We start from the raw sequence: 15,048 nt of genomic DNA, 5'->3' as shown, positions 1-15,048 counted from the left end.
CTGGTAAACCAATAATCCAGGCCTGCCTCAAATCCTTGTGAGGATTTTCCCTAAGGAAATAAAACCGAATGCTGGGTTCCTAGGCAGAGGAGGCATAAACTTGAAGTCACGCTGCAAAAAGGAGACACTGCTAGGCTTTGAGCCCGGGTGTGCCTGACCCCAGATACTGTGCTCTTAAACAGGCCTCCAGGCCTCCTCTCCTCTGTGGACGGAGGGGAGCAGCGGCCGCAGAGCAGACCTGGAGGCTCTGGCTGCCTCATCGTATCCTCGCCGGGCCCATGGGGGCGTCTGGGCTCTGGGCTCAGCCTGGAGGAGCTCGTCCCAGCCCTTCCCAATCCTCTGGGCATGGCCCTCCCCCCACTCCCCTGGCCTCTGCTCAGGAGCCACGCTGGTTTTGAAATGACCCTCGTTCTGTTGTCTCCAGCTGGACACCAGGGCTGTGAGCCTCTAGTCTTGGCCCCCCCCCCCCCCCGCCCCAGCCGGGAAACCTCCTTTAGACAGAAAATCTGGCCCTCCGTCTCTGTGCTGGCCGAGCCTCGCCCAGGGAGATGGCCAAGGGAGAGGCCTGCTGTATACTCCACCTACCCATTGTCCCGGGTGCTGGGAGGAGACCACAAGCAAGACAACACAGTCCTGCCTTCCTGGAGCCTACGTGTGTGTGCGCGCGCATGTGAGATAATTAACAGCTAAGTAAGGTACAGAGCATATCAGGAGGAAAGACTCAGACTGCTGGTAAGGAGGAGGTCTGTGGAGGGCTGCTATCGGACAGAGGATGGCTGGCGAAGGCAGGATGACACTGGAGTGGAGACTGAGGGAGCCGGCTTGTGCAGAGGCCGTCCTGCGGTGGAGGAGGAGCCTGGGACGCAGACACGGGACAGGGGTGGGGAGGTCGGAGGTGTGGCAGGAGAAGGGCTGTGGGACTGGAGTGGGGTGACGGAGGCAAGGGTGGGGCACGGCTGGTAGCCCCGTGAAGTGATTCTAGGCACCTCGGCTTTCACTCTGAGTAGGACAGGAAGCCTCTGGAAGGTTCTGATGCAGAGTGTTGGAATAATGGCTCTGGTGCCGTAAGGAGAGCAGATCGGGAGGGAGGAGTAGGGACACCTGTCGGGAGGTTGTTGAAGCCGTGCAGGGGAGAGAGGCTGTGGCAGGTCACACCACAGTGGCAGCTATGCAGGGGCCTGGGGGAGGGTGGGGTGTGGGATGCAGAGCCCATAAAAGCCGCCTCCTCGCGGTGTGACAAAGCTGCACTCGGTGGGAGGAAGAACAGAGGCAGAGCAGGTCTGGGGTGGTTGGGAGCCAGGAGTCAGTGGGCACGTATGAATTTGAGATGTGCTGAGGTGTCCAAATGGACACCGAGTAGGCTGAACTCGGGAGGGAGGGCTGGGCTGGTGACATAAATGAGATCTGTCCGGGTGTGTGAGGAATTCAGGGCGACGAGGCTGGAGATCACCCAGGCACTCTGCATAGACTGGAAGAGGTTCAAGGACTCCAGTGAGGGCACAGGCGGAGGGCGGGGAGGTGACAGAGAAAGGGTGGCAGGCAAGGAAGCCTGAGGCACCACCCCCTCCCTGGGGGCACCGTGAGGAGTGGGCTCCAGGAGGCAGTCAAGAGCCCGAGCAGTCTTAGCAGGGGTGTGGGAGCACAGCCTGAGGGGTGGGCTCCCGAGAGAGGCAGGAGAAAAAACAGTCCTAACCAAACCATGGAACTGGCTTGTACAGCCCCTGCTTGGACGGGTGCTCAGATTTCTGGGCTTCTGGGGCCTGTCTCAGGATCGGTCAGAGGCGCAAAGGGAGAGTCTGCTCTGTTCACAGAGGCCTGGGTGCAGGGAGACAGTGAGAGCCTGCACAGGAGCCTGGCTGCACCAGCCCTGGTATCCTCACCTGCAAGTGAGGTGACCGGGCTGGGGACCTAGTGACAGGCTCTGGGCCTTGGGGAGCCACTCACACCATCCCCCTGGAATTGTGCCCTGAGATGGCCCAGTGGGGCTCCCTCTCCCTCAGTCACAACAAACCCACTGTTAACTGTTTTCATATGTCGCACCCAGGATTCAGTCAGAAGAGGAGATCTGGCTGCTAAAACCGCAACAGCAAAGCCACACCCTGGACCAGGAAGTGTTTAAGCCCTTCTGAACCTGACTGCTGTGGGTCCCTGCCCTTGCCTGCCCTGGGACCCTGTTCCAGAGACAAACACGCAGAGAGAAGGCTGATTTCCTCAGCTGACTTGGGGAGTTGACAAATACTGACTCAAGTTTCTTATTTAAAGTAATGAAAGTAACCACCAGAAGATCCACAAATAATGCCCTAACTAGCAAAACACTGGAAGCAGGGAAGAGACATGGAAGACAGGCAGGTTGGAGGGTCAGGTTTTCCTGGACAACACTGGGACAAAGAAATGGAAATAGTTAAAAGTTGGAGGGGGACAGGCTTGGGAGAATTTACTATTACTTTTATACCTCTCTATACTGTTAAACATTTTTTTTTTTTTTTTTGCAATGAATTCATGTTACAATTCAATGGACAACAACTTAAGTGGAGAGCACAATTGAGGGCATCAAGGGGAGTGGGGGATGGGAAGTCCCTGGACTTGGGCCCAGCAGGGGCAGGGAAGGGGAGAAGGAAGCAGGACTCTCTCCCCACTGGAACGTCTTAGGAGGAAGACCCAGATCTATTGGAGGAGTGACCTGAGTGTGGACACAAACCCCTGGGCTCGCACCCTGGCCCACCGATGTGTCCCTGGGGGTTCATCCGGGCCTGGGGCCTGGGTCCCTACCACCTGGGGCTCACGGGGCCTAGCACTTACCCAGTAGACAGTCTAAGTGTGCAGAAATGGGAGATGCTTTGGCCTTACTCAAGTCCCTAGTTGGGCCAACAGATACGGCCCAATGTCCATCAGCAGCTGCCATTTTCTGGGCCCCAGCTTCTGCTATGTAGCAGGGTTTCTCAGTCTCAGCACTATTGACATTTGGGGCCAGATAATTCCTTGCTATGGAGGTCTGTCTTGTGCACCATAGGATGTTCAGCGGCATCCCTGGCCTCTGCCCACTAGATGCCAGGAACACCACCCTAGTCAGAACAATCAAGACTGTCCCCAGACATTGCCAAAGGTCTCCTGGGGGCAGAGTGGTCCTGGAAGAGCAGCAGGGGTGAGGATGGCTGAATCAGTTCAGTGTCGGAGCGCACATGGCCTAAGATCGTGGGTTTAAGCCCAGGGGCTCCCACTGACAACCTGGGCACAAGGCTGCAAAAGTGGGGTGTCGTTCCAACATCTCCAGGACAGAAGACATGTTCCCAACCAGTGTGGACCATTCCCAGGGGTGTGGAGCCTCCAATCTAGGGAACAAGGGCATGTAACCCCAGGGAAGCCTGAAGTGACAAAGCTGCTCTCACAGGAAGAGACCCCCCATCCCCACCCCACCAACCCTGCAGGCCACTTTCTCGGCCTCTCCTGTCTTCCCCTTCCAGCGCTCTCTGGCTGTCACTGAGCCTCCTCCCTCTCCTTCCCTTTCCTTCTCTCTTCTCTTCTCTAACACACTATTAAAGGATGTCTTCCATTATTTCCTTATTTTTAATTTTAAAGATAGAGGAATGGAAAGTTTGCCTCAAATGAAACAAAACGCCATCACGTAAATTATTTTCTGCCTCCATGGCTCTCGATTTGTACTTATGGGGTCCGGGCTTCTCCAGGGGGGAAAAATGGTCGTTCTCCTAAAGACCTTGCTTCTGGAGTGCCAAGCCCCGCCCTCTGGGAGCCCCGCGGTTAGCGGTCTCTTGTGTCCTCCACCTCCCTGGCCTCGTCCTCATCCAGGGGGTGGGAGAAGCCCTTTCCCACTCCTTCCTGACGCCTCTCCTGACACCCGAGACAGAACATCTCACGGCACTTCTGACCTCAGCCACGGACCCCCCCGGCCGCCGTCCCCGTCCCCTTCCACGCTCACATCGGCGCCCCGCTGGCGGCCTCCCCAGGCCCGAGACACTCACTATTTGGCGGAATCGTTGAGCTGATACTCCCGAGACCTGTTGAAGCATTCCTGGATTCCTGAGTCACCCCAGAGCCGCATCATGGCCGAGAGCAGTTCTGCGGAGAAGGGCTCGGTGTCTTCCATCCGACTCACCACATCACACACCATCTTGGCGTCGGCCTGTGAGGGGAGATGATGGTGGCTCTGAGGCTTCGGTGGGGCCAGAGCCCCGGCCGGGCACCTGCCGGGGCCCCGGGACAGCGGCTCAGCCCTCAGCCTGCTCAGGAGACGTGAGCCACCAGGCACAATCTGGACACAGTCCTGTGTCCGAGGCCCCTGGGGCTGGGGGGAGACCTCCGGAGGTCTCTCCGGAGAGTCGGAGGCTCTTGGAGAAGTCCCAGCACCTCACCATCCCCAGTACCTCGTGCACACATGTAGCACTTAACAGTTTACAAAGGACGCTACAGGGCACACTCCCTCTCTGCTCAGAATTTCACAAGCACCTCATGAAGGAGCGGCGGGAGACCGCGTTAAAGGGCCTGGGTCTTCACCCCTGCCCATGTGCATGCCCTTTGCCTGTGTCTTTGCGGTCCCTGCCCCCTGGAGGTAGAGCGGATTTCCTCTGTGCCTGACTGTGAGAGGCTGTGGGACAGGGTCCAGCCCTTCAGAGGCCTTGCGTGGTCCCACCTGTCCCGCTGGGCCTCCGCCCAGGCTCTCCTGGTCACTCCAGGAAGAGGATCAGGGACGCGTGGAGCACAGCTGAGCCGCCCTGGGGTCTCTGATCCCCAGCGGAAGCCCTGCCTCATGAAGGGAAAGAATTGCCATTGTAAGTGACTGAGTTAGGGAAAGTTTGTTAGTACTATTGTGTGGCAATAACTAGTCACGGTGTTACTATTCCCATTGTATAGGTCAGGAAACTGAGGGCCAGAGAGGGGAAGGCACTCGCCTATGCTCACAAGAGGAAAGTGCCAGAGCTGGGACTCAAGATCAGGAGTGTCCGACCCCAAGGCCAGCCTCCGTGAGGAGACCCACATGTGCCGAGAGCAGCTGCTGACTGACCGTGGCACCTCTGATGGCAGTCGGTGCCTGGCGCAGGGGGCACACCAAGGGTGACAGGCATTAACCAGAAAGGTCTGTGACAGAGCCTTGCTCGGATCACTTTCCTGACCCAACAGCGGGAGACAGACACAGTGTGGCCCCTCTGGTCCGCGATACCCCAGAGGGCTCTGAAGAACAACTCTGCCCCGTGGCTGCCGCCTGCCCCCGGTCCCTGGCTCTTCGTAGGTGCTGTAACGGCCTAGTGCTGGGAGGCATTCCAGCGGTGGGGAGAGAGGTGTGGCTGGGAGTGCAGGGCCAGGCGAGGAGTGGGCGTGGCCGCACGCTGGACCCCTCGTGTTCAGAAGCCCACAGTCCCTCGGGGCCCAGGCCAGCTTCCCGGGCAGGTCATGGGCCCAGGAAGGCAGGTGTGGGAAGCTGAGGCCAGGAGCGGGTGAACGGGTGAACGGGGGCTGGCAGGCACAGGCCCTGCTCTGGGCCGGCTGTGTTCTTTCCTTGGGATTTTTCGGTAGGGCGAGCCTAAGGGGCTGCGCCCCCAGAGTCAGTGGTGTCACCAAGACCCGTGTCCCACTCGCGGAGAAGCCCCTAAGCATGAGGCTACCAGAAAGAAGCAGGAAGCCATGGTGTTCAGGCCCCCTCATCCTCTCCGCAGCCTGGCCCCTCATACATCCCAGGCCCCAGACAAGACGTAGAGCACTGACAGGGGCAGATCCAGGGAGCTGAGTGGGTGCAGGGCAGAGTGGGCCCCGCTGTATGCGTCAGCGCCCCTGGGACCCCTCTTCCAGCTGCCTTTCCCCCAGTTTCAGCGTGCACGGGCTGGAGCCCATGGTAAGGCTGAGCCCTTGCTGGGGGTTGGGAGTGGGGTGCCCCAGGCCTGCCATATCCTTGACCTCCTGGGTTCTCTGGCGTCGGGTTTTCTATTCATGGGCATGGTAATCATCACTAGCCTGTCACTCTACTCTCAAGTCCTTTCAACACCCAGTCCTCCGACTGAGCTAGAGGAAACACAGACTACTTCATCCGTGGCATGTGGTTCAAGAAGTGAGGGAAACTGCTGGAAATCTGCAGGTGTCCCTTGGGGTGGGAGAGACACAAAGGAAATGAGGTTAGCACCTGGGCACTGCGTGGCTGACAAAAGATTCTGCACAAAAGGTATGTGGGGCCAAAGCCTTCTGAGGAGACTTTCCAGAACTGAGCTATGTAGCGAGGTAGCTATTTATGTGTCAGAGGCCCGTCTACTGCAGAAGGTAGATGGGAAAGTTCTGGCGGCCGTCTACCCTGGGAAGCAAGCTACAGTTGGCCTGCAGGCTAGCAGGCCAGGCCAGGCCACAGTGCTCCCTAGGGTTCCCGTCCCAAAGACCCCAGGCTTAGGATTCCCGAGTCACCCACGGTGGACAAGGAGGGCTGCCCGCCAAGAGGGGCAGGACTGTGTTGGAGAGGCATCTCTGCAGCATCTGAGCCTCCCCTGGGACATCGACCTGGAAAGCTGGCCCTGGCGCCTGGGTGATGGGCACCCCGGGCAGGCAGTGACTCAGGCAGGGTGGGTGAGCAGGGGTGCTGCCTCCACCTGGGGCTAAAAAGAGGCCTATGAATCAGGGGCCAACACGCTGATGCTGCTCCCGAGTGCCTGGTGACCTTGGGAAATCTCCGTCTCCCTCAGCTCCCCGTGTGCCGTCTGTCCTATTTGTGGAATGCGGCTGGGGAACCTGGCCAGAGTGCTCCCAGCTTCCTCCGGTGGGCCTCACCTTCGTGGTTTCTGCCCGATCTGTGAGAAGGGAGTCAGGATGGGGTTGGGGGGGAGGGGTGGGGGGTCAGGCGAGACTCTGCTGGGTGAGAGACACCCTCTGATCTGAGTGCCTTGGAGCTGCACCCCGCGAGGTGTGGTCTATAAACCGCTCTGAACCCTCGGTTGCCCCACCCGTGTCCTGGAGTCTGGCAGCATAGGGCACAGCTCGGGGAAGGCTGGAACAGGTGGCATGCTGGGGGTTCTCCAGGGGAGAGCCCAGGGTCTGGAGCCGTCGTCCCAGTTCCATCTCCTCCCCGAGGGGTGGTGGTCGGTTGGGGGGGGGGGGTCCTGTGCTGGCAGCACCCTCGACCTGCCCTTGCTGTTTCTCCCCCCAGCTCAGCGTCTGGCCCCACCACTGGCCCAGCTCCTCAGACTCAGCCTAGGTGTCACGCTTGGTTCCGCTGCTGCCCTTCCACGTCCCGTGTCCCGCCGGCTTTTCCGGCAGAGCTGTTTTCAGTCAGACCACTTCTCCCCGTCTCCTCATGCACCCGTACCTCCCTGGGTCCCAGCAAGCACCGTCTTTCTCCTCCCAGCTGCCCTCAGTCCCCTCCCAAGCACTCCCTGCCTCCCTCTCCTCTCTCTGGTCTGTTCCTCACACGGCAGCCAGCAGGAGGCTGTTAGTTTCCTCCTGACATAAAGTCTCCCCTCAGAAAAAGAACCGAACGCACTGACATCCAAGTAAAAGTCTGCATTTCCTAACTTCGCTGGCAGCTCGGTGTGACCCAGTGACAAGTTCTACCCAATGAGACATAAACCAAAGGGGAGTGCCCTATTTCTGTATGTGTGTACGTATGTTTGTATGTATTTATTATTTTAGAGAGAGAAAGCAAGTGAACAGGGATGAGGGACAGAGGGTGAGACAGACAGAATCCCAAGTAGGCTCCATGCTCAGCAGAGAGCCTGACATGAGGCTTGATCCCAGGACCCAATCAAGAGTCGGTTGCTCAGCCGACTGAGCCACTGGGGCACCCCCAAGGATGTCCTTTTTAAAGGGAAGTTGTACCCTTTTCTCTCACTTCCTCCTTCCTGAAGCTGGAACTTAGATGTGATGGCTGGAGCTCTAGCAGCCAACTTGGATCGTGAAGACAAAGTCTATACCCTAGGGATAGTAGAACAGCGATATGAAAACAGCCTAGGTCCTTGATAACTCTGTAGGCACCCCATGCCTTCTGGATTTTCTTTTTTAATTTAAAATTAATTTATTACTGAGGCGCCTGGGTGGCTCGGTCAGTTAAGCATCCGACTTCGGCTCAGGTCATGATCTCACAGTTCGTTGGGTTGGACCCTCCGCGTTGGGCTCTGTGCTGACAGCTCAGAGCCTGGAGTCTGCTTCAGATTTTATGTCTCCCTCTCTCTCTCCCCCTCCGCTGTTTGCTCTCTCTCTCTCTCTCTCTCTCAAAGATAAATAAACATTAAAAAGTATATTAAAAAAATAAAATAAATTTATTACTAAAATCATTATTTTCCAGGGCTCAGATAGTCACAATCAAACCTAATCTGAATGAGTACAATAACTCTCCCTGTTGAGACTCTTTCACTGGGCTCTCATCAGGCCTAAATTCCAAACTCATTACCTTGGCTTCCAAGCCCCCACCCACCCCTGCGTTCCAATCTCCTCCCACCCTTCATGGGACTCTCTCATGGGGCTCCAAACACACAGCCCTTCTTTCTGCTGCCCAGGTAAACCGGGGTCATCCCACCTCACGGACCTGTGCCTGGGCTCCTCCCATCTCAAAGGTCACTTCCTCAGGAAAGCCCTCCTCGATGCCCCCAGGCGGAGTGTATTCCCACAGCGCACCGACCACACATGTCACAGCTGGTGTCACAGGTGCCTGTTCCTCAGGGCAGGGGGTTTCCTGATTTTTCACAGTACCCCAGGTCTCACACCGTACTTTGTACAGAGCTGGCGCTCAGCAACATTTGTGGAACGAACGGGCCCTTGGCATTTTATCGGGCACAGCCCCAATTTCTCACTCCCTCCTCTCTAAGTTCCCCAACTCTTCTCATCTCGTTGATTTCACCAATATTTATAGCTAATTTAATCATCACAGTAACTGCAGGTCGCCACCCCATTTAACAGATGGAGAGACGGAGGTTCTGAGGTGAGGGAATGGGCCCGAGCCCATGCAGCTAGTAAGTAGAACAGCTTGGAGCCAAGGTCAACCTTCTCTACTGGCTTCTAGTCAACAGCCTCTTTACCTGAGGCCCGAGCCGAGGACTCGCTCGTCCCAGCCCAGCTCCCCTAACAAAAGGGAAGGAGATGGGTAAGAAGGAAGGGTGCGAAGGGTCAGGCTTGGAAGGGGAGGAGGGACCTTGCCAATTTGCTCTGGGGCACTGTGGAGGGTGCGAGGCTGGGCCTAGCCCTGTGGGTGCCAAGCCTAACAGCAATTAACGGAGCCAGGGAAGACCCTTGTCCCTTTGTCTGCCTGTCTTCCGGGGCCCAGGGGATGGTGCTCACACTGGGCCCGACCTTCCCATCCAGGTCTCCTCCTGGGCCAGTAGCGGGAATGTTTTCCAGCACCTCTGCCTCTGCTATAGTCCCCATGGCGCTGTCACCTCTTGCCACAGAATGCCCGGCTGTCTAGGCAATAGGAAGTATGACAAACCACGCACGGGTCCTCAAGACAGACTCACCAGGTGGGACCTACAGAGTTGTACTCAGTGGAGAATGCTGAGGCTAACTTCTGTGGAAAGCACGTGCTGTGCTCTCGTCAGGCAGTGTGAGAGATGGCGGTGGCCAGCCTGGAGGTGGCAGCTCCCTGCCCCCTCCCTCAATCCCATTCTGCCGGACAGCTGCCCTCTCTACTGAGATGCCTTCCACCCCTCGTTTTCTGGTCCTAGAGCCCCAGCCTCCCTGAAGGAGAGACCGTCCCCTGACTCAGCCTGAGCAATTCGGGTGGAGCTGACTCTGTCCCCTGCTTCCAGCAGTGGACACATGGTCGGGGCCCGGCCAGTCATCCCGCTGGTCTCAGTGAATAGTTTGGGGTAGACAACGCACCCATATTTGTTCAATTAGACGACAATCAGTCTCACTGGCCCAACCAGCCCCAGGACATTTGTAGGAACTTTTAGGAAAGAGACACCTGACTACGGAGCCATCACTGAGGAAAGCAGAGCTGAGAGAGGGAGACACCCTGAGACCCGATAACCTGTCAGCACCTGGATCCAGCTGTGCCTGCAGTCACATATACCTCTGGCTTTCCAGTTACTTGAGTCAATCTCTTGATGTTTTTTTCTTTTTTTTCCAAATCCTGTCGAGGATGTATTTTGTTTGTCTGTTTTACTTATGCATTTGTACCCCCAAATAACCCTGACGATTCCACCTCCTGGTCTGCTGAGACCGTCAGGCCTACCTCCCATTACGGGGACCCACGCAGCTCCTCTGACCCCCCGCCTCTTAGGGCGTGGACCCCGCTCCGGGTGCAGTGCCTGCATACTGTCCTCGGTTTCCTGTGTGTGTGGCTGTAGGCGTGAGGTGGGCACCGGCCGCATGCTGGACACTAGAGGCAGGTTGGCGGGATTGTGGGAACGGCTCTGCAGGGAGTTTAATTAGGCCGTTCACGGACCTGCACGTCTGACAGCGCCCTGCACAGCCGAGTGCGAGGCAAGACATCCTGCACCGTGCGGCTCTGTCACACACCAGCCCGCCTGGCCCCCGACCACTAAATGCCTGTAGTGCCCCAACTGTCACCACTAACAGAAACGCCTCGCATACGTCCAAGAGGCATCGTGGCACCGCTTCCCTCAGGGTCACAGCGAGGGAGCCATCTGCCAGGCTGGGGCCAGGGAAGCGGGCCCCTGCCGCAGGGGTGAGGGAGCGGCCCCTCTCGCCACCGCCGCCCCCACTGGGCCAGGGCCCCGCTGCAGAGAGGGAGGGAGGGCTCCCCCCTGTGTGTGAGAGAGAGGCCATGACCGTCCAGCCGCCTCAGGTGCACGGGCCTGGGTGGGGTGGGCTGACAGTTGCTGAGTGTCCACAACGACCCCCCACCCCCGCCTACCACTCTCCGCCTGCTAGGACTCCCTGGCTTAGTGCCCGGCTCTCATGCCACCCACCCCTCTGAGGGTCCCCTCTGGCCCCTCCCTCCCCAGGCTCCCGGCCCTGCTCCAGGCAGCCTTCTGGGGGCCTCGGCCACAGGCTTGGGAGCCCGTCTGGGCTTTAATCTTTCTGAGGCTCAAAGCCCTCACCTGAGAAATGGGCATTACAGAACCATCGTTTTCTTCACAGGGCTGTGTGACCAAATGGAAGGCACGAGCACAGAGATGAAACTGAGGGGTGCCGCTGCCCTACCCCCCCCCAAGCTGCTGGGGGGCCACAGAGAGACAAGGAGGCCAGCCTCCCTGCTCTTGTGATGCCCACGTGTGTGTGTGTGTGTGCGTGTTGTGTGTAACGGGGTCGAACATTCTGAGGCATGGCCAGATAGTGTGTTCAGCATGTGAATGTGGGTAAGGTACCATTCTGGGCACCTCAGGGTCAGGAGGCTCTGGAGAGGCTGTGCAGAAGATACCCGCGAGACTCTTTTTTACCACGTCAATGCTTTTTTTTGTTTGTTTTTAAGAGAGAGGGCATGAGTGGGGTAGACGGGTAGAGGGGCAGAAGGAGAGGGAGAGAGGGAGGGAGAGAGACAGAGAGAGAGAGAGAGAGAGAGAGAGAGAGAATCTCAAGCAGGCCCCACTCTCGGTGCAGAGCCGGACACGGGCTCAATCCCACGACCCTGGGATCATGACCTGAGCCGAGATCAAGAGTTAGATGCTCAAGCGACTGAGCCACCCAGGCGCCCCACCACATCAGTGATTTAAAAACAGCATTAACATGGTGTCTTGCTCATAATGCTGACATACAAATGGCCTGGAGCTGCTCTAGGTGGAGGCGAGGTACCGCTGGGACGCCCACAACTCTGGAGAACCCTCTTGGAAAACCGCATCCGTGAGCATCTGGAGAAAGGGGTGGGCAGGGAGGGGGGGCATGTGGAGACAGGGCCCAGGAGACTTCTCCATCGCCAGGTGGGGTGGGAAGCTCAGCACAGGATGCTTCCCAGAGGCAGGCTGCCTCGGGCCACTGCCGGGGAGCAAGCAGGGTGCCAGGGTGGTGCTAGGGCGGCTCTGCCCCTCAACTGATAGTACACAGGGGTCCCTCACTGTGGTATACAGGCCAGAGGCCTCCCACGACAAGGTCTGTGCTGTTGGGGACTGGCCACGAATGTGCTTGGGAGGCAGCACCCGAGACCCAAAGGGACAATCCGGGCACTGTCCTTGCCATCAGTGGGACTGCACACTGGCATCCAGGAGTGGGGGGCTCTACTTCCAGAAAGCCATCTGCAATCAGCCAGCTGGTTCCAGGAGCCGGAACCGGTACTACAAGGAGTGGTGAGGGCTCCCAAGGTCATCGGGGCCTTTTCCACCTGCCACCCGCCCCCCCACCCCGGGGCTCCCAGCTGCCGGGCCCGAAGCCAGATCCCTGCACTGACTTCTCCTGCCCTCGCATCTCGCGCTCAACCCCCGCCAAGACGTGGCTGGTGCATGTCTGCGCTGTGCCACACTGGGGGGTGGCCGTGAGTGCTGACCACGGGAGGCTGGCGCCAGCCCAGCTGAGCCATTGAACGCACACCACACACTTCCATTCACCTGCCAGACACTGCCAGGCGCTTGAAGTGCTCAGGTGCATTCATCAGCCGAAACTGGGGCGGCTAACTGCACTTTTAATTTGATCCTTCGTTCTTCAAAACCTTTCCCTTCTCTTCAGGGCAGTGCGCGCTGTTCAATCAACAGCCGCAAAAAGGCTTGGAGCTACGGTACAATAAAAAGCCTCTGCCCTCACAGGCGATGGGATGCAAAGGATGTGGTGGGGAAGTGAACAGGACTTTTCAGTGAGGCGACCCAGGTTCACGTCCTGGCTCTGCAGCTTTCTAGCCCTGCGACCTTGGACAGCCCAACGGGACCTCTCTGAGCCTCTGTTCCCTGATTAGTTCCCACCTCCCAGGGCTGTCTGTGCAGATGAACCAGGCTAAGGATATGATACAGCTTTGCAACATAAAGAGCCCTGCAAATGTTCGTTATTGTAAGCAAAGATGAAGTCCCTCAGACACAAACAACAAGCTGACATAAAATAAGCCTGCTTTTGTATAAGACTTTTCAGGCAAGCATGATCCTCTTGATAACAATAATCATAGTAATTATAATAATAACCCCTTCCATTTGAGGAGCTGCTTTGGATCTTTCAGAGTTTTGCTCCATCTCCAATCTTCTAGGCCAAGCGAGGTGTGAGCACATGCGTGTGCATGCACACACACACAGTACTCCTTGAGTTGCAGGGAAAAGCCTCCACCTGATCCCGACCCGCCCGGTGCGCTGCAGTTGTCCTGGCTCCCGCCAGGGGGCAGGAGCACACAGGCCAATGGGAGTAGGAACCGGGGCGGACAGGGGAGCTCAAAAGACCAGGCAGGGCAGGGCCAGGAGCAGTGGGCGTCGCTGTCTTCCTGGGGCTGCTCACCCTGTTCCTCAAGGGGAAGAGGCACAGAGACCCCAGCTGCTGGAGGCCTGGCGGCCGCACTGCAATCCCAGCTGGCGGAGGGTGGTGGGCGGTGGGGGGGGCATTCTGGACACTCAGCAACTGTCAGCCCACCCCGCCCAGGCCCGTGCACCTGAGGCAGCTGGGCGGTCGTGCTCTCTCTCTCACACACAGGGGGGAGCCCTCCCTCCCTCTCTGCAGCGGGGCCCTGGCCCAGTGGGGATGGCGGTGGCGAGAGGGGCCGCTCCCTCACCCCTGCGGCAGGGGCCCGCTTCCCTGGCCCCAGCCTGGCAGATGGCTCCCTCGCTGTGACCCTGAGGGAAGCGGTGCCACGATGCCTCTTGGACGTATGCGAGGCGTTTCTGTTAGTGGTGACAGTTGGGGCACTACAGGCATTTAGTGGTTGGGGCCAGGCATCCTTGGGGCTCTTTCTTCACTTGGGCTTAAGGGTCTTAGTAAGGCCTGTGCCCACAGCATGCTGTCATTCCCCTGGGAAGGGAACTTTCCTGGTTCCCCAGAAAGGTTTGCAGAACCAAGGATTTGATGGTTTCCAATCTTGCCTCCTTTCAAATTTGCCCATGCATGCATGCATCCATCCATCCATCCCTATACTACCTATCTGCGATGCCTACCCATCAACCATCATACATCCACCCACTCAAACACCCACCCATCCATTACATCATCTACCCTTGTTCATCCATTCACTCATGTCCACATCCACCCACCTGGCCCTTTGCCCCCCTTCTATCCTTCAACAGCACCTGTCTGTCCCTTAATTACTCACTGGTGTGCCCATTCCCTTCACTCTTCCTTGATCTATCAAGCCACCCACCCGTTCATCCACCCATTCACTCATTTATCCATTGTACACCCACTAATGAGTGCAGTCTCAGTCTTTAGAACTTCCACGTTTGGCATAAAAAGAACATACTGCTAGGGCGCCTGGGTGGCTCAGTTGGTTAAGCATCCAACTTCGGCTCAGGTCACGATCTAACAGTTTGTTGAGTTCGAGCCCTGAATTGGACTCCACACTGTCAGTACAGGGCCAGCTTTGGATCCTCTGTCCCCCTCACTCCCTGCCCCTCCCTTGCTTGTACCCACCTGCACACACACTCTCTCTCTCAAAAATAAATAAACATTAAAAAAAAAAAAAAAAAGAACTGCCTGAATCTCGTCAGCCTGTTAGATGGTGCCCCAAATACATCAGGGGAGAACTGCCCCCTTGGCTCTTCCTCCCTCTGCCCAGGGCCCCCATCTTTGTCAGGAGCCTAGAATCTTCAGAGATTTGTCCTAAGCTCTGCTGAGAACCTTCTCTGTTTGGGGCCCAGGCTGCCTCCCGTGAAGGTGGAGAAGGCTTGAGTTTTCTGAAGGATCATACTCTTTCCAGCCTCAAAACCTTTGGATCCTACAATTATTTAGAGGCAGCTCTTCCTGCTGGCTTACTATGTATCTTCAAGAACCCGGGCTCGTGAGGGTGACAGTGGCCTGAGTCCTCTGAGACCCCTTCACCGGTTCCAACATTGACGCCTAGAAGTTTCCACTCAGAAACCGTCTGTCAACCCCTGCAACTGGTATGGTTTCCTACCCCTGGCCCTGGCCCAAGTTAAGCAGAAGGAGCCAGTGCTAGTCCAGTGAGCGTCTCTTCACCACAGGCTGGCCGAGCGTCTTCCCATGCTGAGCCCACGGCTGGGTGCTGGGGACACATCAGATAGCAGGATCTAGACCTTGCCCTGACCAAGC

The 15,048-nt window shown here is 57.5% G+C and overlaps 1 protein-coding gene across 3 annotated transcripts in view; it reads right to left on the bottom strand.

Annotated features, from left to right (window-relative positions):
* Nucleotides 1–15,048, bottom strand: part of GNAO1 (G protein subunit alpha o1) — a 170,496-nt gene that overhangs the window by 21,723 nt on the left and 133,725 nt on the right. For all 3 annotated transcript variants that reach the window (XM_060651925.3, XM_060651926.3, XM_060651928.3), the window contains exon 4: nucleotides 3,978–4,138. In XM_060651925.3, the coding sequence (XP_060507908.1) occupies nucleotides 3,978–4,138 (161 nt within the window). The remainder of the gene's footprint in view (nucleotides 1–3,977; nucleotides 4,139–15,048) is intronic.

The sequence above is a fragment of the Panthera onca genome, chromosome E2 (genome assembly GCF_046562875.1).
Source record: "Panthera onca isolate mPanOnc1 chromosome E2, mPanOnc1 haplotype 2, whole genome shotgun sequence".
NCBI classification, from domain to species: domain Eukaryota; kingdom Metazoa; phylum Chordata; class Mammalia; order Carnivora; family Felidae; genus Panthera; species Panthera onca.
Note: the sequence above shows the minus strand (reverse complement) of the source record. Positions and strands in the feature narration are given on the sequence as shown.